The sequence below is a fragment of the Moschus berezovskii genome, chromosome 3, assembly GCF_049115385.1.
Source record: "Moschus berezovskii isolate FMDL1 chromosome 3, NW_MosBer_1.0, whole genome shotgun sequence".
Classification (NCBI taxonomy): Eukaryota; Metazoa; Chordata; class Mammalia; order Artiodactyla; family Moschidae; genus Moschus; species Moschus berezovskii.
Genome location: NC_142462.1, coordinates 10,989,525 through 11,014,627, shown reverse-complemented (window position 1 = coordinate 11,014,627; position 25,103 = coordinate 10,989,525). Strand labels below are relative to the sequence as shown.

Here is a 25,103-nt window from a genome sequence, read left to right as displayed (position 1 = left end):
CTCCCCACTCCCGTCATAGCCTGACACTGAGCTGGTGAGGGTGCTTGAGACGGCAAGGCATCAACACCAGTGGTACCAACAAAACACATGCTTCAGGAGATCAAAAGTCAGGACCCACTGGGGCAAAGAGACATCCCTTTGAGCCAGTCAGACAACAAGGAAGAACACCAAGTCTCTACAAGTAGGGCTAAGTGTGGTGCATCCTTCCTGGTTGCTGGTCCCAAAGGGGGGCGCTAGCTCGGAAACAGAAACAGAGGCACTGATGCCAAGTTCTCCTGGGGAAACTAGCTCTGATCCCAAGAAAAACAGCAGGCAAAGCCCCTGGGTGACCTGATTCTGCTTACAGAGTTGGACAGTCCACGGGGTGGAGGCCTGTTTCCTTGCCAGCCACTGGGAGAGCCAGAGAATATTTTCATGGTCTTATTTTAGGATGGGTAATGTTGTAAACAACCTCCATGCCCAATCCACAGACAGCTTGTCTAGACCCTGATGTGAAGCAGAAGGTCACCAGGGAGACAGACGTCCCTGATGGACTGCAGGCATGTGATGAGGGCTGCGGCCCAGCCAGCACGGCCGCGGATGGGGACGCTGACCTCGCCTCTGAGTGCTGTCGTGGGGTGCGGGGCAGGGGGGGCGCTCACGAGGCGTGAGGTCAGCAGGCAGCAGAGCTTGGGAGAGCCCCGGAGAAGCCCCTCCCTCCCGAGTGCAGAGCCCTTGTGGCCCAGGGCTAAGTTCGCAGAGAGAGAGGACGTGTGGTACATGATGCCTGAGGACAGGGCAGAGAGCGTTCCGGTGGAAAAGGCAAAGAAGCTTCCGAATATGCTGCTGCAGAGAACACCGAAGGCCCAGGGACACCGAGCGCAGTGGCTCAAATCAGAGGCACCAGGTCCTGGGTCAAGTGCTGCCCAGCTCCACCACGCACACTGGGGGCCTCAGCTCCCCACCCACCCTGGGCCGCCTCAGCTCCCCATCCACAGTGGGGTCCCCCAGCTCCCCACCCACACTGCCTCTCAGCTCCCCACCCACACTGGGGTCCCCCAGCTCCCCACCCATCCTGGGCCACTTCAGCTCCCCATCCACAGTGGGGGCCCCCAGCTCCCCACCCACACTGCCCATCAGCTCCCCACCCACACTGGGGTCCCCCCAGCTCCCCACCCACACTGGGGTCCCCACAGCTCCCCATCCACACTGCGGTCCCCCAGCTCCCCACCAACACTGCTCCTCAGCTCCCCACACACACTGGGGTCCCCACAGCTCCCCATCCACACTGGGGTCCCCACAGCTCCCCACCAACACTGCCCCCCCAGCTCCACCCCACAGCGTGGCCTCAGTTCCCCAGATGCAGTACACAGCTGCCATTTGCACCTAGTTCTTAGGCTTGTTCTGAGGAGTAAAAGTATTTATTGCACATCAACATATAAACCACTGAGAACAGTGCTTGGTACAGAGACCTTCAGTGAACGTTAGGTGTTGCCGCCATCTTTGCTGTTGTCATTATTATTGTTGTTATTGTCACTATTATCATTACGCCGCACAGTAGAGCATCACGGGGCTTCCCAGGTGGCTCAGTGATAAAGAAGTCACCTGCCAATGCAGGGGCACTAGAGCTCTAGGCTCGATCCCTGGGGCAGGAAGAACCCCTAGAGGAGGAAGCGGCACCCCGCTCAAGTATTCTTGACGGGCAAATCCCACAGACAGACGTGCCTGGTGGGCTGCAGTCTGTGGACTCACAAAGAGGTGGACACGACTGAGCACGCACACTGCATACGCCATGGGAGAGCATCGCTCGTCTCCCTCCCAAGCCTGCCAGCCACACGGGCCCAGGCCCTGCCAACCGGGAGGGGTGGAGCTGCAGCCCATCCCTCTGACAAGGTGATGACGGTGATTTGACCTTGACTTACTGAAGCTCAGCCTGCGTCCTCCCTTGGGGATGATGTCTATAAAATAGGCACCTCCCAGTCTCACTTTACGGCAGAAACTGCTGGTTTAAAAGGTGGCTGTCACCTTCCGGGTCACGTTGAAATCCCTCTGTCCTGAGCAGATCCTACTCAAAGTCAGGAATGTCACAAATTCTTCAACTACCGTCCAGCCCAGGTACCTGGGAGAGCCCAGGTTTAACGTCTCATTTATCCAGACGAAAAGACGACAGTGGTGATGTTTTTTTCAGAGAATGAAATTCATCTTTCCACACCAGATGATTAGTATTATTTATCATTTTTATGGGAGTCTTTGTATAATATATAAACACCTAAAATGTCCTAAATGTGGTTTCTAAACAACTCCCAGATCTAAGCAGCATCTTGGATGACAGATTAAAAAGCCTTGCCAGGAAACAAGTGTGGGAGCACCAGGAGAAGAACGAAGATCCCACAGGGTCCCTCCCTTCCTCCCTAGGCCACGGGCCAGCTCGTGCATCCTCACTCCACCCACGAGCGGCCTGGTGCTCCAACCAAGGCTGGGCTCACCTGCTTCGCGGCAGCCGGGCCAGGAGGTAAGGAGCCAGGTGTGAGCGCAGGGGGGCTCCCGGGGCCGCAGAGCTCAGGGAAGGGGTTGGGGATGGCTGGCAGCGACGAGGTCCTCAAGTGGGGGTCTTCCTCCTGCAGGCGCCTGCGGGGAGAGATGACGCCCATCAGAAGCTGCCGTGTCGGGACCCTGCAGCCCACAGTGGGGGATCTGCCCAGAAACCCGCGGGAGGGACTCAGAAGGGTGTCTGGACACCTGAACCCACACCCCACCCCACACAGCTCGCCACCACCCGCAGGTGGGAGTCACCGCGAGAGGCTGTCACACAGCCACCATGGGAAGGGGATTCTGACACAGGCTCCCTCCCGGCGACCCGTGGGGACACCATGCTGAGTAAGCCTGGAGCAAAAGACTGACCCTGCAGGCCCGCACTGCAATGAACCGCCTGAAACGAGCACACTCAGAAAGGGGGTGGAGGGTGGGGGCTGGGGACAGGGGGATGGGGAGTCAGTCTCTAATGGGGACAGGGTTTCAGATTTGCAAGATGAAAAAGCAGATAGATGGAGTAGATGAACACCCTTCCTATGATCCCAGGGCCATGTGCCAGGGAGCTTAGGCTAACCGTTAACAGACCCCAGTCCTCTGGAGCAGCCGCATGGTGGCAGAGCACCCGCAGAGCAAAAGTGCAGGGGGGCGGGCAGGCAAGGTCACCTTCGGGACCTCCCAGCCCCCAGTTTCCAAACTAGGGACTCACCAAAGAATGTCTGACTTTGCTTTGAATAATCATACAAGAGGCTGGCTTTCTGATATCCTGCTGCTGCTAAGTCACTTCAGTCGCGTCCGACTCTGTGTGACCCCATAGACGGAAGCCCACCAGGCTCCCCCGTCCCTGGGATTCTCCAGGCAAGAACACTGGAGTGGGTTGCCATTTCCTTCTCCAACCTAGTTGATATCCTAGTTGTTCACAAAGCTTCTCTCTTGATGAGGTTGTTTACGCATTTTTAAAGTTTTGCTTTTTAGGGTGGTGAAATGACTCCATGCAGTACTCTAAAAGTGGACCTATGTCGCCACACATTTGTTCACAAAGCATAGAATCCACATCACCGTGAGCTGGCCCTGGCGGAAGCAGGGGCTCTGGGTGATGGATGCTGCTGAGAGTTTCTGGTACCAGCAAAGGCACTGCCTGGTGTGGATGCATGCTGGGGAGCTGCGTGTATGCTGGGAGGGAAGATGGGGAATGTGGGAAGTCTCTGCATCTGCCTCTCAAACCTTGCTAGGAACCTAAAACTACTCTTAAAAATGAAATCTTCATTAGGAAAACGATGCTAATTGAAAGAGGTCAAACACAGAAGGTCACATATTTTACAATTCTGTTTGTGAAAAAATATCCAGAATAGATCAGTCCACAGCATGGAAGGCAGATGGACAGTTGCCAAGGGCTGTGGGGGGCCGGGGGGAGGCGTGAACCCTGCTCGGCGGGCTGGAGGGTCTTGGAGGGAGATGCTTGGGAATTAGACTGGGGTGGGCATGGTGCACAGTCTTGGGGGTGTCCTAACTGCCGCCGAACATGCACTATGCGGTGATTCAGTCTACGCTGCATGCACTTTACCTTAATAATTTTTTTAAGAAGTCCCGTGTTTCCTTTATAGTATCACTCAAAGCAAAAAACTAAGTGACATCAGACATAACTGAAAAGATTCCCATTCAAGAGGCCTGTGGTCACGGGATCCACCCCTTGATGATTAGCTGCCTTGGTGAAGCTGAGATGCAGGGGCGAGGTCTGGGCTGGGGGAAGGGTGGGACCTCACCTGAATCCACCTGTCCAGGCGAGAACACGCCCCCGGCCCTTCCCCTCACTGCAGTCCCTCCTCCTCCTCCAACCGTCACCCCTGCACTGTCTCCAGCTTCTGCTCAGCCCGTCTCCCTCTGAGCCCTCTCAGCAGTGTGACAATCTCATCACCCCCACCTCACAACCGCCGCCCCCGACTTCTCCCCTCCCCAGGCAGAGACGGAGCTGAGGTGCCCCCAACGCTCTGGCCCCCACTCCTCCAAATCCAGGAGCTGGCGGACTTTTCCTCAAGCCCTCACCTGGGTCTGCGTCCACTCACCAGGTGTGGGCCAAGTCACTGCCCCCGGCGCCTCGGTTTCCTTACCTAGGAATGAGAAGCTGCCACACCACCCCCTTGGTGAGGCTGCAGTGGCTGCTCCAAGAGCTGCTCATACACAGGAGGGGTTTGCCTGTGAGCACAGGAAGTCCTCAGCAGACCCGTTCACAAAACGAGCCTCTGGGCGTCCTATACTGGCCACCTGATCTTTAACAAGGCACCTGACGGTTAGAAACGATAGGACTGAAAGTAAGAGAAGTATCACTTGAGAGGTTGGCCTGGAGCCAGGGTCTACTCTCCAGCAGCGGGCATGCCTCCTACCCTGAGCCCATCCATCCCATGGACTCAGAACTGCAACCCCCGGGCAGAGGGACAAGCACAGCCAGGATCGCAGGCAAGGGTCCTGGGCAGCTAGCTGGCAGGAAAGCAGGCCTTCCTGTACCGCGTCTGCCCTCTGCCCAGTCCGGCCTCAGGCACTGTCACCACGGCTGCTGTTCCATCCTGCTGGGCCTCCCCGAGGCCACCACATGTGGGCAGCTGACACCCTCCAGACCCAGAGAAGCTCAGAGGAGAAAAGACTGTCTCCCCCCAGACTGAACTCACCAGGAGCTCAGAACACGCGGGTGCTGGCGGAGGAAGCAAAGCGGTCCATCCGCTGGAAGGACGGATGTGATGAAGCGCAGGGAGCCGAGAAGAGAGAAAGCGACCCTAGGCCACCCAGGCTGCCACGACCCACTGCAGACAGCTCTGTATTTGCTCTGGTCTTCTTCTCCAGACAGACTTGGCCACCTTGGGCCAAAGAGTCATCTGGCTGCAGAAGACTTAGGATGTTGGGCTGGAAAGAAGGCTCACAGAAGTTTCTAGAAGCATAGGGAAAGTTCCCTCCCCAAAAGGAAAGGAAAGGAGACCCAGAAGATGCTCCAGCCAACAGATGCCTAAGACACAGCACACTGCACACCTTCCCCCAGAAACCCAGAGAGACAGTAGGTGTCACCCCCTTACCTACCCCCACCTGAAAACCCACCAGAGCTGGCAGGGGCCTGGGTGGGGGTCACAGAGAGCTTGTTTGCTGGGCTTCACAGAAGTCTCCGCCCAGAAGGTCTTCCATCACCCCCACCTCACAACTGCTGGCCCCGACGTGTCCCCCCTCCCAGGCAGAAACAGCTAAAGTGCTCCAAATCTGGGAGCTGACAGATCTCTTCCACGTCCTCCACCATCCCCAGTCAGGATAGCACCACTCCGGCTGGTCACTGAAACGGCTTCTGAATCCCCCCCATGAACTGAGGCTGCCGCGATGACCTGCCAACTAACCCAAGTCCAGCCTCACTTGCCTTTCCCCACTTTCTCCGGATCGCACCCCACCTGTCGGGACCTCTTTTCTAATCCACCCCTGAGGTCTGACGGACTCTCGAAGCCGCGTGTATTCAATGTGTACAACTAGATGAGTTTAGAGAGAACTCGCCGTGACCCGTCGCCATGGTCTGGCCACCACCTCCGGACGTTCACGCCCACCCTCTTCACTTGCTTATTATCATCACCTCGTCTGCATGTGTGTAATGCGGACACGTCACACAGGACCCGAACCCCTTGCTGCTAACTCAGGTGGCTCTACACAGCACGAATGCGGGCCTCGTCCACCGGTCAGACTGCCCCTCTGGACCCCACCAGCACCTCCCGTCTCCACCCCAGCCTCTGGCAGCCCTCTCCACTACCTGCGTCCTCGCTCCTGAGGCTTTCGGGTTTCTCACAGAAGTGGAATCACAGAGTAACTGTTCCTCTTTGTGGGTCCTATTTACTGAGCACACTGTCCCTGCTGTCCAGTGATGGAGGAGCAGCCACAGTAATCGTGGCATACACATGAGATGGAACATTACTCAGTCACAAAAGGAGGGGCCGGGCCACTTTAGACACCAGGGGTCATCTCTCTTGCTCAGGAAGTCTCTACCTCCATCCCTCAGTTCCTACTTCCCCTTCAACACCCAGGTCAGAAGACTGTCTCTGTTAGGGAAATTAGATAAACAGTCTTGTTTAGGCTTCAGAGACACAGCAGAGCAGGCCTCTAACCTTGCGTCTCGCCTGCCTGGACACTGTCCTGACTGGGAGTGACGGCCTGCTGGGAGGGTGAGACTTGCAGCACCATGGATAAGAAGGGAGAGGAATCTTGAGATTGTTGAGCCCCTGGAGGGGGCCTGGCCAACCAAGCCCCAGGCTTAGGAGCATTCCAAGTTTTACGCAACAAAACAAACAGCACTGACATGAAACCAGAGCTGCAATTTGCTCCCAGATTGATGATGATATCAGTTTGAGTACACCAGAGGGTTATAAGTGGGAACCCCAAACTGCAACCTTTGAAGTCTCACCCAGGAAGCAGACGTGCTGCCTGGGACCTTTTCCCAGTTGGGACTCCAGATGTGCTGTGACCTGGGATTTCTCAGCGCTGTTTAAATCTGGATATTGGTCAAAACCCAATTTGGTGATGTATTCTCTGCTCTGTCTCTCCTTTAATGTTAGTGTATTGAAAGTAAGCTAGATGATTCTTTAATAAATACTGGTATTATTTATATATATAACAAGTAGCTTATTTTGTTAACAAATCCTTTGAACCTGAGATGAAAGTGAAACCTTTCAGAAAAACAGCCTCCTCCAGGGAGGCCTCCTCCACTCCCCAGAGTCCTTTCCGTGAAGCCTGGGCCTCTCCGCATCAGCCCCTGGGAAGTGTGACCAGGCTGCACGTCTCTGCCACCCAGGCCCTGTGCTGGGCAGTGAGGTCTGAGAGCCCTCCAGGGGCTGCTTGGCTGTTTATGCATTTTTGGCTTCCCTAGTGACTCGGTTGGAAAAGAATCTGCCTGCAATGCAGACCTGAGTTCAAGTTCTGGGTGGGGAAGATCCCCTGGAGAAAGAAATGGCAACCTGTTCCAGTATTCTTACCTGGAGAATGTCATGGACAGAGGAGCCTGACGGGTGGCAAAGAGTCGGGTACGACTGAGTGACTAACACGATAATGCCCTTGGACAGTGTTTCTGCACACCCCACCGGCCTGGCACAGAGCAGGTGCACGTAGAACTGATCTGAACTGAACTGGGTACCAGGTCCAACCCCCAGTGGCCTTGCTGGACGGAGGGAAAGAAGGGGTCTGCCAAGCAGAGCCTGGCACCGTGGCCCTACCATGCACCCTCTGGTCCTCGAGGGGAGGTGGGTGGTACAGTGACCCCACCACCCACCCTTTGACCCCCGAGGGGAGGCTGGGTGGTGCAGTGACCCCACCAGCCACCCTCTGACCCCCGAGGGGAGGTGGGTGGTGCAGTGACCCCCACCACCCACCCTTTGACCCCCAAGGGGAGGTGGGTGGTACAGTGACCCCACCACCCACCCTTTGACCCCTGAGGGGAGGCGGGTGCCCACCTGACTGCGAGGATGCGTACGGGCTGGGACCGCTGCACCCGCTGCCTCGGGGCCGCCTGTGGCTGCAGGACCCTGGCTCCGGGGGCCGGGCTGCGGCTGTGCTGGCCGTTGTGCAGGAGGGGCGCCGTCTCCGAGGCTGCGCACAGGCTCTCCAGGGACGCGTCCATGTCGTTCACCAGCGCCTCCAGGTCCACGTCGTCCTCTGCGCATGGAGAGCGAAAGATAAGCGTCAGCAGCAGTGGGCGGCCACGGCCAGGCGGGCGGCCCAGTGACCGGGCTACAAAACTCACGACACTTTAAGATGTGAGGGGCAGACAGAGGACGCCGAGACAAGCACAGGTTTCTGCAAAGACCCAGGTGTTACATGTACTACCTGCTGATCCGCCAGACGCAAGCCCATAATGACAGCCCAGCCGCACTCCCTGTCTGTACAGAGGACCCTCTCAGGGCATCTGCTCAGCTCACATGCCCCCCGGGGTCAGGGAGCCCACACAGCCTGGACCCTTTGCCCCAACCCCAGCTGGTGGGTCCCAGGGGCACACAGAGCCCTAATAAGGCCAGTCAGGGCTGCTCCCTTCCCCGAAACTCCAGACAAGAAGCAGAGAGACAGGAACGGGGAGCACCCGACCCTGACCGCAGTCTGGCCTTGTGAGACCAGCAGGGTTGCACCCAAGGCAGACGGGTTCCGAGGGTGGGTACCTGCAGGGCTCTGGGTGCCTGAAAACCAGAGGAAGGCTGTCCGAATACAAGACCTGAGGCCGATGACGAGAGAGGGCCACAGAGAACGCCAGAAAGAGATGAGCACAGAGGGACTCCAACAAGTGATGCTATGCCTCAGCGAGGCTGACACTGCTCCACCATCATCCTGGATGCTTCTGTGAAGCTGTTTTTGGATGACAGTGACATGGGACTTTGAGGGCTCTGGGGAAAGCAGACAGCCCCCCATCGTGTGAGTGGAGATAAGACCGAGGACCCCCACAGAAACGGACACAGCCTCCACGGCTGTACATGCCAGCTCCTCAGTCCTTCAATCACGTCCAAGCCTGTGACCCCATGGGCTGCAGCCCACCGGGCTCCTCTGTCCATGGGGTTTCACAGGCGAGAATACTGGAGAGGGTTGCCATTTCCTCCTCCAGAGGATCTTCCCTACTCAGGGACTGAACCTGCGTCTCTTAAGTCTCCTGCATTGCAGGCGGATTCCTTACCACTAACACCATCCAGGAAGCCCAACTCCCCACAACAAGCACCCCACATGCCTCAAAGGCACATCCTGTGGGCTCAGTTTCCGGAGACCTGTCACTGCTTAACAATGCGGCCAACACGACTGGGGCCGCCTCTGGTGCAGTAGGTTACATATCACCCAATTCACAGTCCACATGCTCCCAACAACCCGGGTCACCCGGGAACAGACCAGAGCTCAGGGCCCGGAGAGTCAGGGGGTCTGCCCCGGCCCTGCCCCGCCCACGTGGCTCAGGGCCAGGCCTCGGTCTCAGGTCTCCAGCTCCCATGCCTGCACCTCTGACTGGAGCTCACAGGGGTACCTGGCGCGCAGGTGGGCATGAGGTCAGTGAGTTATTACCCACTCTGCAACAGAGCCGGGAGCAGGGTAAACACTCAGTCAATGCTATTTATTTGCTCCGTGTCACTTATTCCTCACAAAACAATAGGGTGGTGAGTGACTATTAACCAGGTGACTATTAACCTGGTTTAACAGCCAAGGAGGTTGGTCCGGGTCGGGGTGGGGGAGAGGGTGGGGCTGGGCAGGCAAGTAACTCGCCCCAGATCACACCAGGAGGGAACCTGAAAACAAGTTTGCAACTGCCAAGGTGACCTCACCAGGTGCGCACCTGGTCACTGAACTCACAGATCTTTTCAGAACACTGACCTCCCCTGCCTCCCTGTTCCCTCCTTCATGCAGCCTCACTGTCTCACGGGGCAGGAGGGCACAAGGAGACAGAAACAAACCAAATGGAACAACAAAAGCCCTTCTAGAAGCCGTGGAAGCTGCAGGGCACGCGGGCAGGGGTGGGGGTGGCACAGGCTGGAGGAGGCTGGGTTGGGGGATGCAGTGCAGGCATGGGGAGACCCAGGCAGAGGTGGGAAGACCACAGAACAGCCTCCTCCCAAGGCTCCTTCACCCCGCAGGCAGCGGTGCCCAGAAGAGGAGTCTGGGGAGGGCCTGGACCAGACGAGATGCTACAGGCAGCAGGTAGGGCCCCAGGGAGGACACACAGACACACAGACGGAGGGAAAGACGGGCAGGAGACTGCTGAAAGAGCTGTGATGGGCATGCGGTCCTGCTGCAGCCAAGGACAGTGGCCCAGGCAGGATGAATGGAGCAGCACTGGGGGAGAAGGAGGGTGCTTGGGGGGAGTGCACTGTCAAATATTAAATATTGACAGACATTAAAGAGACAGTATGCTGTATCAGTAATTAATAATAACCGTGAAATCAAAATTAATCCATCACAAGGGAGAACGTGGGAGTCAGCAGGCAGGGCTTTTGCACAGAGCTTGGGGGGCAGGAGGCTGCTGCAGGTGGGTAAGGACCCGGACGAATCAGAAAAATCCCTGCAGGGGGCCCCTGCATGGCCAGCAGGCTTAGGTCCTCATGCGTAAAGTGGGAAGCAGCATTTGGCAACTGGACAACGGCTGCCTAAACAGAGCCAGCTCTATCAGGAGACCTCTACCGCTGCTTCTGGAGCCCTTGACTAGACATCTGACAAAGAAAAGTGTACGCTGTTCTCAGATTGGAACTTCTGGAAAGTTCTAGAATGTGTCCATCAGGGAGGCCACTCATCTCCTTCACTGACATGCAACTGATCTGTAACCATGGCTCATCTCAAACTCTATAAAACATTAAGTCTACGTGCCACCCTCACCTATATTAATAACTCAGGATTTCCAGCTTAACGAACCATTTCAGAATCAATAGGATGACATGCCAAGCCCACTGGAATCACAGAATCAGCCTTCGCTGTGGGCAGTGGCCTCTGCCATGGACGGGTGGCCCTGGCGTGGATGGGCAGCATGGGAGCACACCGGGGATCTGAGGGCACTTCATCACCAGCGGGGCAGCCTCCCTGATTACCACGGGGAGGAAATCCACCAGAACACAAAGGTCACTGTTTTCCTGGCTTCCATCCTGCTCCAGACATCAAACAGGAATAGTGTTCTCACTCTCTGACAGATGTCTGCCAAGAAAATCTCCCCTTAAGTAGATTTCCCTTCAAGTTATCTTCCTTGTATGTTTCCGAAACGACTGAGTGACTGAACAACAATATATTTCTGAAACTCCCTGGCTGTGTCCACCAAAGGCAGTCCTCCGAGGGTCCTGTCCTTCCCTTTCTACTCCTTCCCCCACCAGTCAGGCCCTTCCTGGGCACGCCCTCCATGCACTCAGGGTGCTGTGATCTCAGGAACACACAGTGATTCTGACATTAAAGTAAATATAAAGGTAAAATGGTAAACACAAAGGTAAAAGGTGTATGTGCAATGAATGTCCTTCAAGTGCTTCATCTCTCCTCTGAGGTCGGGTATTGATAAAATTGCTTTCTACTTTAACAGAACACATTCAACTGCGGATCTATTACAGCCAGGCCAATCATTCAACAATACGCTTAGTGGGTTACAAGTTTCATGAATAGACTCTACACTGGCATATTTCAAACTTGCCTATTTTCTATGGCCCAGATGAAAGGATAAAGAACACGTGGTACCCATAGTCAGTGGAATATTACTCAGCTAGAAAAAGGGACAAAATTGGGTCATTTGTAGTGAGGTGGATGGACCCAGAGTCTGTCAAACAGAGTGAAATAAGTCAGAAAGAGAACGAGAAGCATCGTTTCTTTAACACTCATCCATGGAACCTAGAAACAGCACTGCTGAACCTGTCCACAGGGCAGGGGCAGAGCTGCAGATGTAGAGACCGGACTTGTGGACACAGTGCGGGGAGCAGAGGGCGGGACGCATCGGGAGAGTAGCACTGACACAGGCTCTCTGGCTGCCATGTGTAAAACAGACAGCGGGGAGATGCTGTGTCGCACATGGGGCTTGGTCTGATGCTCCATGAGAAATCAGAGGGGTGAGGCGGGGGCGGGGAGGCAGGATCAAAAGGAGCGGATATATGTGAGCCCATGGGTGATTCACTTCATCGTACAGCAGAAAGGAACACAACATCGTATAAAGCAACTATAGTAAAAAAAAAAAAAAAATCTAATAAAATATCCTAATCTAGGACAGACTTCAAAATTCCCTCCAGGGTCATTTATGAACAGCATTTTGTCTGGTAAGATAATAAAGTCACTTTGGGTTGTCTGATTTTACGCAAACTTTACCCAACTCTAACAAAGACTAACAATTAAATCTTCCAAACAGGAGTTTTAAAGGATTGGTTCTAAAGAGGACACAGCCATATGCCATGGTACTTTTAAAATAATAACAACACTGAGATTTTTCTGGATTAACATTCAGTCCTTTCGAACCTCTCATGACGCAGTCCATTATGAAGGGACGTCATCCATGTCTCCCACACGTGTTGCCGTCTGCACACATCCCTGGGGGTCAGCACTCAGCCATGTGAGGAAGCCTTCCTACAGGTCAGGCAAGTGGCAGAATCAAACACCAGGACATCAACAAAGTAGATGCTTCTGTAAAGGACCGTTATCACTGCTAACTTGAGGCCGAAATACCATCTGTGAGCCAGGACCTCTGAAAGAAATCCCGCAAGGAGGATGAAAAGCAATTTTATACGTGAAATTTCACTCCATGCCGATTTCTGAGGGTATATCTACTGGAAAGATGTAGGTCAAACAATACGGTTTAAATCAAGCTATTAATAGCTATTTTCCTTCCTTAAATAGCCCAGTCCTTAGCTGGGCACTGACTTTTGTTCCACGTGTCTGAGTTGATCATATGATTATAAACGCACAGATACATCTGGTCTCACTGTCATTAGCAAATGGAGGCACAATGAGGTCTAAAATGAGTACAAATTCAGTGAAACAAATTCATGTTCAGATTAATAAATTATTCAGGGGGAATGTCTTCCAAAACCAAGCTAGGAAGAGGCCACGATGCAGGCAGAGTGGGGAGCGAGTCATGTGAGGACCTGACTGGTATTCCTCAACCTCCTCCTGGCTCCCGCACCAGCTTCACTGCCCCCTGCTTGGTTCACAGCACCCTCTGGTGGCTTCTTTAATTAGATAGTTAACATGACACTGGATCCACTTAACAAAGCCATTTCACCACCTTGAAGAAATGCTATTTGCACCTTGAGTACAAGATGCATCCTTCCAGGTCTTCCTCCCTGGTTCCTGGCTCCTGGCATGTAGCTCCTAAAATCCCTGTTATTTCCTAAGTGATAAGAGTAAGGGGAGGAGCATCTATTCTTTATCTGGTCTTCTGTTGCTGTTGCTCTTGAAATAGCTCCCGAGCTACTATTAAAGGTGAAATGTGTTTTCTGTTAACCATAACAAGCTCCTTTCGACTAGACCTGAGTTATGTGAACGAGCTGACTTCTGGCAAGCCCCCAGCCACCTGATGGAGACTGGCTGTCAGATGAGCCAGATGTGTGATTAGAGAGCTGGGACTTTCAGCGCCACCCGTGTCCTCCAGGGAAGGGAGAAGGGATAGCGGTTACACAAATAGCCAATGATTTCACCGATCATGCCTGTGTGCTGAGCCTCTACAAAAAACTTACAGGACTGGAAGCTGAGAAGCTTCCAGGTCAGGGGGCAGCTGGGGTACTGAGAGGGTGACCAGAGAGCAGGAAGCTCCACCCCCTCCCCAGGTATCTTGCCCTCACACCTCTTCGCCTGGCCATTCCTGAGCTTTATAACTAGTGAGGACACTATCTTCATGACAGTAGGCTGCTGCAGTAAATCGGGTGGGAGATTCACTTGGAGTAATTCTGAGAACAAGATATTCAGCAACAGAAGAAAAGGAGAATTCTCTTGACAGCACTGTACTTGAAAATTCCCCAGTGCATGTGCAAAGGCCAAAGTTCTAATCCATTTCTACTTGGACAAGAACTAAAGGTCTGGCTTGAAGAGCACTTTCAACTTAAACCATGTTCCCCAGGAATTACTTCTGTTGATCTCTAAGCAATTAAAATCTAGTACAAATATAACTCAACAGGCTGCTGAAATACCTTTTTTTCACACCAATTCATCTTCAATTCTCACGTAATTCCAGTCATATGTATTTAATTTTTAGTATGTAGAATTGATTGGACATAAGTAAGCAGAATAAGAAAATCTAGTATTCCACCATTAGAGCTGTCTTGAGCATTCTTTTCTGTTCTGATCATGATATTTAAAGATATTTAGCAAATATAGAAACAAATCACCTAACCACAACTCCAAACAAAAATAAAAGGGGAACTCCCAAATCTTATCACTTAAAAAACAAAAAATAAAATTGACAAACCATTAGCCAGACTCAACAAGAAACAAAGGGAGAAAAATCAAATCAATAAAATTAGAAATGAAAATGGAGAGATCACAACAGACAACACAGAAATACAAAGGGTCATAAGAGACTACTATCAGCAACTATATTCCAACAAAATGGACAACGTGGAAGAAATGGACAAATTCTTAGAAAAGTACAACTTTCCAAAACCACAAAGAAACAGAAAATCTTAACAGACCCATCACAAGCACGGAAATTGAAACTATAATCAGAAATCTTCCAACAAAAGCCCAGGATCAGACAGCTTCACAGCAGAACTCTACCAAAAATTTAGAGAAGAGCTAACACCTATCCTACTCAAACTCGTCCAGAAAATTGCAGAGGAAGGTGAACCTCCAAACTCATTCTATGAGGCCACCATCACCCTAATCCCTAAACCTGACAAAGATACCACAAAAAAAGAGAACTACAGGCCAATATCACTGATGAACATAGATGCAAAAATCCTGAACAAAATTCTAGCAAACAGAATCCAACAACATATTAAAAAGATCATACATCATGATCAAGTGGGCTTTATCCAAGGGATGCAAGGATTCTTCAATATCCACAAATCAATGTAATACACCACCTTAACAAATTGAAAAATAAAAACCATATGATTATCTCAATAGATGCAGAGAAAGCCTTTGACAAAATTCAACATCCATTTATGATAAAAACCCTCCAGAAAGCAGGAATAGAAGGAACATACCTCAACATAATAAAAGCTATATATGACAAACCCACAGCAAACATTATCCTCAATGGTGAAAAATTGAAAGCATTTCCCCTAAAGTCAGGAACAAGACAAGGGTGCCCATTCTCACCACTACTATTCAACATAGTTTTGGAAGTTTTGGTCACAGCAATCAGAGAAGAAAAAGAAATAAAAGGAAAAGAAGAAGTAAAATTCTCATTCTTTGCAGATGACATGATTCTCTACATAGAAAACCCTAAAGATGCCACCAGAAAATTACTAGAGCTAATCAATGAATATAGTAAAGTTGCAGGATATAAAATCAACACACAGAAATCCCTTGCATTCCTATACACTAACAATGAGAAAATAGAAAGAGAAATTAAGGAAACAATTCCATTCACCATTGCAATGAAAAGAATAAAATACTTAGGAATATATCTACCTAAAGAAACAAAAGACCTATATATAGAAAACTACAAAACACTGGTGAAAGAAATCAAAGAGGACACAAATAGATGGAGAAATATACCATGTTAATGGATCAGAAGAATCAATATAGTGAAAATGAGTATACTACCCAAAGCAATTGATAGATTCAATGCAATCCCTATCAAGTTACCAACGGTATTTTTCACAGAGCTAGAACAAATAATCTCACAATTTGTATGGAAATTTAAAAAACCTCAAATAGCCAAAGCAATCTTGAGAAAGAAGAATAGAAATGGAGGAATCAACCTGCCAGATTTCAGGCTCTACTACAAAGCCACAGTCATCAAGACAGTATGGTACTGGCATAAAGACAGAAATATAGATCAATGGAACAAAATAGAAAGCCCAGAGATAAATCCACACACCTATGGACACCTTATCTTTGACAAAGGAGGCAAGAATATTCAATGGAGAAAAGACAGTCTCTTTAACAAGTGGTGCTGGGAAAAGTGGTCAGCCACTTGTAAAAGAATGAAACTAGAACATTCCCTAAAACCATACACAAAAATAAACTCAAAATGGATTAAAGATCTAAACGTAAGACCAGAAACTATAAAACTCCTAGAGGAGAACGTAGGCAAAACACTCTCTGACATAAATCACAGCAGGATCCTCCATGACCCACCTCCCAGAATATTGGAAATAAAAGCAAAACTAAACAAATGGGACCTAATTAAAATCAAAAGCTTCTGCATAACAAAGGAAACTATAAGCAAGGTGAAAAGAGAGCCTTCAGAATGGGAGAAAATAATAGCAAATGAAGCAACTGATAAAGGATTGATCTCCAAAATATATAAGCAACTCCTGCAGCTCAATTCCAGAAAAATAAATGACCCAATCAAAAAATGGGCCAAAGAACAAAACAGACATTTCTCCAAAGAAGACATCCAGATGGCTAACAAACACATGAAAAGATGCTCAACATCACTCATTATCAGAGAAATGCAAATCAAAACCACAATGAGGTACCATTTCATGCCAGTCAGAATGGCTGCTATCCAAAAGTCTACAAGCAGTGCTGGAGAGGGTGTGGAGAAAAGGGAACCCTCTTACACTGTTGGTGGGAATGCAAACTAGTACAGCCACTATGGAGAACAGTGGGAGATTCCTTAAAAAACTGGAACTAGAACTGCCATACGACCCAGCAATCCCACTGCTGGGCATACACACCAAGGAAACCAGAATTGAGAGAGACACGGTACCCCAATGTTCATTGCAGCACTGTTTATAATAGCCAGGACATGGAAGCAAGTGAGATGTCCATCTGCAGGCGAATGGATAAGAAAGCTTTGGTACATGTACTCAGCAGTTAAAAAGAATCCATTTGAATCAGTTCTAATGAGGTGGATGAAACTGGAGCCTATTATACATAGTGAAGTAAACCAGAAAGAAAAACACCAATACAGTATACTAACACATATATATGGAATTTAGAAAGATGGTAACGATAACCCTGTATACGAGACAGCAAAAGAGACACAGATGTATAGAACAGTCTTTTGGACCCTGTGGAAGAGGGCGAGGGTGGGATGATTTGGGAGAATGGCATTGAAACATGTATTAAATCATATGTGAAATGGATCACCAGTCCATGTTCGATGCATAAGACAGGATGCTCGGGGCTTGTGCACTGGGATGACCCAGAGGGATGGGATGGGGAGGGAGGTGGGAGGGGGGTTCAAGATGGGGAACACATGTACACCCGCGGCGGATTCATGTCAATGTATGGTAAAACCAGCACAATATTGTAAAGTAATTAGCCTCCAATTAAAATAAATAAATTTATATTAAAACAAAACAAAACAATGTTTTATTTCAGTGTTAGTATGGATAGGCAGGAAATAAAAACCCTTAGAATTAGTCTGTCCCACACACACATGGAAATAAATATAAACACAGCATTGGAGTGATCCGTAACTCCTCATGTTCTCTCTGTTAAGAAGAGAAACATTTTCACAACATCTGGGACAAAATAGCTTCTTTTTCCTCTCAACCCCTGCAGACAATAGTAATTGCCAAATTCAATGTGTATTAATTGAGAAATACAGGTCAACAAATTGATTAATAAACTATAAGCACTTGCATGGTATTTCTTCATTAGGATCAGATATATTCTAAACAGTGCTGCTTGCACTTCCGGGGTAGCTGTGGGGCTCAGAAGTCCCCCTCTTCCAGAACCCACAGGCCACGTGGTTGGAACCATCATTCAGAGCATAGTCAGGGTCAGCTGGTGACATGAAACTGGACAAATAAACACACACAGACACACATCCTGGGACCAGTCCAGTTAGACGGGATGACCGTGGTAGCCCCCCTTCCAATCTGCTGATGCTGGGGAATCTGTGTCTTGCTTTATATTGATCGCTGGGAGCCTGATGACTTTTCCTGGAAAGTCTTTCCTTCTCCTAAGCCAGATGCAGGACTGTGTGTTCAGGAAGGAGGCAACATATTTAGTCGTGTGCCTGATTCCTTGAGAGCTCTGGCACTTTCTTTTGTTATTAAGAACTGCACCCAGAACCCTCCGTAGAGCACCCCACAGCAAGTGACACAGCCAGCATCCACCAGGCAGCTCTGTAAATAATGCAAAGTACACAGACCAGTGATCCTCTGCTTTCATGCGATCTGTAACCAGTTTTTCTCAAAGCTACGTTTAGGTCTACATATTCCATCTAAGGGCTTCCCTGGTAACTCAGCTGGTAAAAAAATCCGCCTGCAATGTAGGAGACCCTGGTTCGATCCCTGGGTCAGGAGGATCCCCTGGAGAAGGGAATGACTACTCCAGTACTCTCGCCTGGAGAACCCCATGGACAGAGGAGCCTGGCAGACTACAGTCCATGGAGTCGCAAAGAGTCAGACACAACTGAGCGACTTTCACCTTCACATTCCATCCAAGGGGCTTCCCGGTGGCAGTAGTGGTAAAGAACCCACCCGCCAATGCAGGAGACATACGAGATGCCGGTTCAATCCCTGCATCAAGAAAATCTCCTGGAGGAGGATATGGCAACACACTTCACTATTCTTGCCTAGAGAATCCCATGGACAGGGGAGCCTGGTGGGCTACAGTGCATAGGGTCACAAAGAGTCAGACACGACTGAAGCGACTTAGCACACACGCATGCATTCGTCTAAAGAAGCACCACCCCTTAGGATTGCTTAAGTGTCTACAGCGGTAACTCAGATTCAGTACCATCAACAAGTGATGGGTTTTCCCAATGGCTCAGCAGGTAAAGAATCTGCCTGCAATGCAGGAGATGCAGGCTGGATCCTTGGGTTGGGAAGATCCCCTAGAGGAAGAAATGGCAACCTACTTCAGTATTCTTTTCTGGAGAATCCCATGGACAGAGGAGCCTGGTGGGTTACAATCCATAGGGTTGCAAAGAGTCAGACATGGCTGAGCACACACAGTAACAGTAACACAGATGAAAAAGTCTGTGGGCACTGCTCACGGGTTAGTGACTGTTGGGAGCAGAGGCAGAAGGATGAAGGGAACTGGCCAGTCCTGAGAGCCATGGGCTCCTCAGGGACCCTGGGCTCCATCTCTGCCTTGTGCTACATGTTCAGGCTCTCCTTGCTCTGACCCCTGGGGAGACACTGTAGAAGACCGAGGCTGCACAAATCTCCATCTTCAGTTCAATTCAGTCCAGTTGCTCAGTCGTGTCCAACTCTTTGTGACCCCATGGACTGCAGCACGCCAGGCCTCTTGTCCCTCAGCAACTCCTGGAGTTTATTCAAACTCACGTCCATTGAGTCAGTGATGCCATCCAACCACCTAATCCTCTGTTGTCCCCTTCTCCTCCTGCCTTCAATTTTTCCCAGCATCAGGGTCTTTTCAAATGAGTCAGTTCTTTGCATCAGGTGGCCAAAGTATTGAAGTTTCAGTTTCAGCAGCAGTCCTTCCAATGAATATTCAGGACTGATCTCCTTTAGGATGGACTGCTTGGATCTCTGTGCAGTCCAAGGGACTCTCAAGAGTCTTCTCCAACACCACAGTTCAAAAGCATCAATTCCTCAGTGCTCAGTTTTCGTTATAGTCCAATTCTCACATCCATACATGACTACTGGAAAAACCGTTGCCTTGACTAGACAGACCTTTGTTGGCAAAGTAATGTCTCTGCTTTTTAATAAGCTGTCTAGTTTGGTCATAACTTTTCTCCCAAGGAGTAAATGTCTTTTAATTTCATGGCTGCAGTCACCATCTGCAGTGATTTTGGAGTCCAGAAAAATAAAATCAGCCACTGTTTCCCTATCTATTTGCCATGAAGTGATGGGACCAAATGCCTCCATCTTAGGCTCCCTCAATGCACCAGGGTTAACCATGGATGGAGAAAAATCAGAATTCCAGGGATCAGTGGCTAAAATCAGACCCCCCGCAGGGAAGGTGAGGATTCCAGCAATCCCAGAAACCCGAAACCCAAAACTCCTAAGTCACCAGCAGCACCCCAGGTGTACTGGTTCCTCTCCGCTGGCGCACAGCCTACCCTCAAGGATTACAGCCCCATCTGGGCGGCAGGACAGAGTCAAGTTAAGGAAGTTCTTGCAACACGTGACAGCAGACCCTGGACACATTTCACGTGGGTTCCTGTTGGCTCCGTGAAACTGTTTCCCAGCACGCTGCACCCCGCTTATCAGCACAGTGGTGGGAGCGCCCCAGGGAAGCCTCCTGCATCGCCTCTTCCTCCCGCCCCGACAGAGGGCAGTGCCGTCTTGAGTTAGCTAGCGAACTGGCGCTGGCCACGTGCCCTCACATCTCACATCGCTGGCTTGTTTAATCCTCCAAACACTAGGGATAATAACAGCTCTTTAGCAGTGAGGCAAATAATCTGCTGCTCAGGGGAGTGAAGGTCCCCTGGCTGCAGGAGACAATGCCCGCAGCGGAACTCCGATCTCTTCTCTTAAAAACGTCAAACTCCAATTACGCAGCAGCCACTCTGTGACACCCCTGGAAGGCCAGGCCCCGGAAACTCAGCCCAGCCGAACCCCACAAGCAGCGTTCTTAGCTGAGAGCTTGGCACCTGAGCACGGCTCCTCTGCCCAGCTGGCAAGTCTCAACAAGCATCATTTTTCCCCAAAATTCAGGACTTTTAGAACTTCCTCTAAAACACGGACTAATGCTCTGACTGTATTTCTTTGGTGTAAATGGGAAAAGTGGAAACCCAATGAGAACAGCAGCAAGTGAAATTAACCAAGGGACCTGCAAACTCAGATAAACCATGTCAAGATAGCAGCTTCTACAAAACAACTGCAGACACAAAGTAATATATACATTAACTTTTGATGATGTACAACAACTTTTTCTGGAAATAGAAAAATAAAACCGAAGTGGGAACTGTCCGTTTGTTAGGACGGCATTGAGCCTACGTGGGATCACTGCTTTCTCATTAGTCCCTCAAATCCATTTTCACACTTGACCAAAGGAGACGGATGGCAGACACGCCGTCTCCCTCCTTCCTGAGGGGACATGAGTAGAGTTAAGTCCCATTTGGTCCCAGAGCCCAGGGGAGATAGATGTTAGCAAAGATTTAGACGAAAATGGACAGAATCTGGTGACCTACTCCAACAGATATGGCCCTGGTCCCCACACCTGGAACTCACTGGATGCGGGCAGAGGGGCAGGCTGGTCCCAGTCAGCCCGTCAGTCTGGGCATTTCTGGGGAGAACTGCCAGCTGTTCCCAGAGCCCCTTGACTCTCTATGCCCTACGCGTCCCTTCCCAACACCTCAGCCCCATGAGAAGCCAGTCCTGGACAGGGAGGGGAGGGCAGAATCCCGGGGTGAGAACACGGGGGTGACTGTAGCTGAAGGAACGCTGAACACTGCCCCCGGCCCCAGGCGGGCTGTCGAGATGTTGTTCGGACACCGCCTGGATCCATCAGCTGGTGCTCAGTGAAACAGCACCTCACCCGGTGCCACGAACTCCACCAGCGGGCACTTCCTGATGCAAAATTGAGCACACGCAGTGGCACCACGCTGGGCAGCGGTTTTAAAGCATCTGGGGTTACTGTCCTCTTCTATAACTCGCTTTCTCCAGTTGAAAACTTTCTCATGAACAAGCCTTACTTTAAGTCAGAAATGGGCATTCACACTTGAAAATATACCTGCCTCTGAGGCTGGGTGGCCAAAGGACCTGGGATTAGAGCTCAATGCAGAGAGCGGTTTTGGTTTGTGTGCAGCCCTCACTGATCAGTCTCAGGGAGGGCGCACTTCCTCGGTGGTCCTGCAGCGAAGACTTTGGTTTCAATGACAGGGATGTGGGTTCAATCCCTGGTCAAGAGGCTAAGATCCCACATGCCTCATGGCCAAAAAATCAGAGCATAAAACAGAAGCAATACTGCAACAAATTCAAGAAAGACTGAAAATGGGCCACATTAAAAAAATCTTAAAAAGGGGAGGATGAGAAACACAAACAAGTGTACCTCAGTGCTCATCTTGCAATGAAAAACCTGGGGTTATTAATATTCATTCAGAAGTTTCAATAATTAGATCAAAGCATTTAGACAGAACCTGTTTTTCTTCTATGAGCTGTTTTCAAAAAGTAAAAGCAGGTACACACCTCCCCAAAAATGGAAAGCGAGACTCCACGGATATTCACACATCCCTGTTCAGAGCAGCAGGACGCACAGGAGCCGAGGGGTGAGAAAGGCCTCGAGTCCCTTGATGAGCAGATGCACCAAACTCATGTGGCTGAGCCACAGGACGAGATTGCCATGCCTAAGGCAGAAGGAAACTGACATCCGCCACCACACGGGTGAGCCCTGAGGGCACCGCGCCGAGTGAGACAAGCCAGTGAGCACAGCGGACAAACACACGTGCTCGTGATCGATCCTGTGTGAGGAAACCCAAACAGTCCAATTCACGGAGACAGGAAGCAGACTGGCGGGAGCCAGTGACTGAGGTGGGGCGGGGAATAGCAGCAATTATTTCCTGGGGTAGAATCCCAGTTCTGTAAGTGACAAGACTGCTGTGCATGGACAGTGGTGATAGCTGCACTGGGTGAATTTACTGAAAATCCTGAGCTGCATATTGAAAAATGGATAAGATGGTGATTTTATGTTAGGCATGTTTTAATACAAAAAATATAATAATAATATAAATATAAAAATGATAGTAAAAGCATTTTTAAAAATTGGAAATGTTTAATATTCACAAATGGTGCTGGTTTAGTCGCTAAGTCCTGTCCAACTCGTGTGACCCCATGGACTGTAGACCGTTGGACCTCTAGAGGTCCATGGGATTTTCCAGGCAAGAATACTGGAGTGGGTTGCCATTTCCTTCTCCAGGGCATCTTCCGGACCCAGGAATTAAACCTGGGTCTCCTGCATTGCAGGTGGATTCTTTACTGACTAAACTACAATATGGTCACTTAAGGTCTTTTTCTGGCTAATCTACTTGGGCGCCTTTAAGAAGTCCTTGACCCTAAACCTGCCTGCATGGAACCAATGCCACGTACTTGGACCTCACAGACAAGGTGTTGTGGATTGCACCCTGCAAGACACAGCCCATTCCAAGGGACACCCTGCTGGCCCAAAGCCTCCAGCCTTGCCCCCGGGGACAGATGTCCCTGGCCTCCATTCTGCATACCTGAGGTCCTCACTTCTCCCCAGCAGAAAGCCACTCCCCTACAGCTCCCTGTCTGCATGTGTGTGACTTCCTCCACCAGCAGAAAGACACAGCCATCACAGGGGTGGGCTCTGGAGGCCAGTGAGGTGGCCCAGGGTGACCAGTGGGGCCAGGAGTTTAGTGCGGAGAAGAGTCCAGGGTCCATCTCAGGAGAGAGATTTTCATCTAAAAGATGGAGGACCTAGCCAGGAGGTAAAATAAGATTTGGGATGTGCCCAGGCCATGGAGGCTGAGGGCCATGTGGGGGCCCCTGGGGCGAGCTTCCTGGGTGACCAGTCAGGGAGACTAGCTCATGAAGGTACATTCATTTCCTAAGTTACATGAACTCCTCTCTCTAGTTAACACTAAGCCTCAGTACATGCGTGTACACTTCTCCAGTAACGCCGTGGACTGTGACAGGGACGTGTTCAACCGCATCCGTGCACAGCCTCCAAGAAGGTGCTGCTGTTATGAGGGGCTCATGCAGAGCCCAGCATCAACAGAGGCTGAACTGACAGACCTACAGAAACACAGCCAGTCTGCATCCTCCCACACAGCCAGGCCTCACCCATCTCACTGGAGCAGCTTGGAAGGGGCCTGGATGCTGACTGCAGTGACTCTCAGGGAGAAGGCCAGGCTGTGTCTCCCCATCGGGGTGTTACACTCAGGAGGCTGTGACACGCGGAGGGCAAGGTGTGTCACAGTCTCCGGGGCAGACAGAAAGTCAAATATAGACCTCCTGGCAGCCAGACACGTTGGCTCTACCACCAGAGCAGACGAGCAAAAAAGTGATGAGTGATTAATTATTCTGGACTCTGACTCCTGTGAGATGCACTTGTTCAATGTCTTAGAGAACTGCAGAATGATTCTATCCAAAATATAAATCAAGAAAACAAGGAAAGCTATGCATTCCACTCAGTGTTCCCATTCACTGACATTCAAGAGCTTGCCTCTGATTTTCCCTGAAAAGAGTGTAAGTTTCCTTCTTTTCTTGAGCTTTTATCCTGCTACACTGTTGCCAGGAAGGGCCTGGACATCACATAAGCTTCTTTCAGGTCTCTTAAGACTGTCTGTGCTCTGCACCAAAAAGTTACACCTGCCAAGCAAGGACCAAAGCCTCAGGCTTGCAGGAAAAAAGTACAGATTTCACTGTGCAATCTCTATTTTTCCTAAGAGGACAACTGGGGGGGGTGGGGGCGGAGAACAGAAGCACAAAATATTACACAAAAAGGGCAAATGATTGATTGTGTCTTTCTCAAGTCTGCCTCAATGATTTGTTTCTTCTGAGCCTTCTGGTTTTGATTCCCAATTCTTCTATTATATCATAAATCAGGCAGAAGCCTGGGTGCAAGAAATGATGCAATAACTTGTCATTCTGCAAGGCTCCCATTCCCCATTAATCCTAAAAATGTTAATCCGAGAACACTGGAATTGAACAGGGAAAATCTAGGTCCCAGTCCAAAAGTCTGTCACTGGCACTGTACTCACAAACCAAGCAAAGCTTTAAGGATAAATTAGACACCTGGATATCCTGATCCCACTCAACATTAACTCTCTATGACTCTGAGAATTTATCTCCATAAATGCAAACTTCCTTCAAGTTGTAACCCATGTTTTTCTTCATTCAACAAATATTCTGTGAGCACTCACTCTGACACTGTTCCAGCAACTAGAAATACAAACGCTAACAAAACAGACAAGAATTCTGCCACCTGAACACAATGTAGTCCGAGGCAACACACTCTGGAAAAGAATGACGGTACAAAATACAAAGTTGCAAGGGAAGAGATGAAACTTCTTTCATCGCCTCTGGAAAAATAATTCCCTCTGTGAAGAAGTTAAAACAAGCTCCAGGGTAGGGGATGAGGGGACGGATACATCCTGAAGGCTGGGC

General features: G+C 50.3%; 1 protein-coding gene across 10 annotated transcripts in view; it reads right to left on the bottom strand.

Moving 5' to 3' along the window:
* The window catches only part of GRB10 (growth factor receptor bound protein 10), a 233,143-nt gene that overhangs the window by 73,086 nt on the left and 134,954 nt on the right, over nucleotides 1-25,103 (bottom strand). For all 10 annotated transcript variants that reach the window (XM_055420352.2, XM_055420356.2, XM_055420354.2 and 7 more), the window contains 2 exons: nucleotides 7,971-8,172; nucleotides 2,466-2,607 (listed from right to left, as the gene is read on the bottom strand). In XM_055420352.2, coding sequence (XP_055276327.2) covers nucleotides 2,466-2,607; nucleotides 7,971-8,172 — 344 coding nt within the window. The remainder of the gene's footprint in view (nucleotides 1-2,465; nucleotides 2,608-7,970; nucleotides 8,173-25,103) is intronic.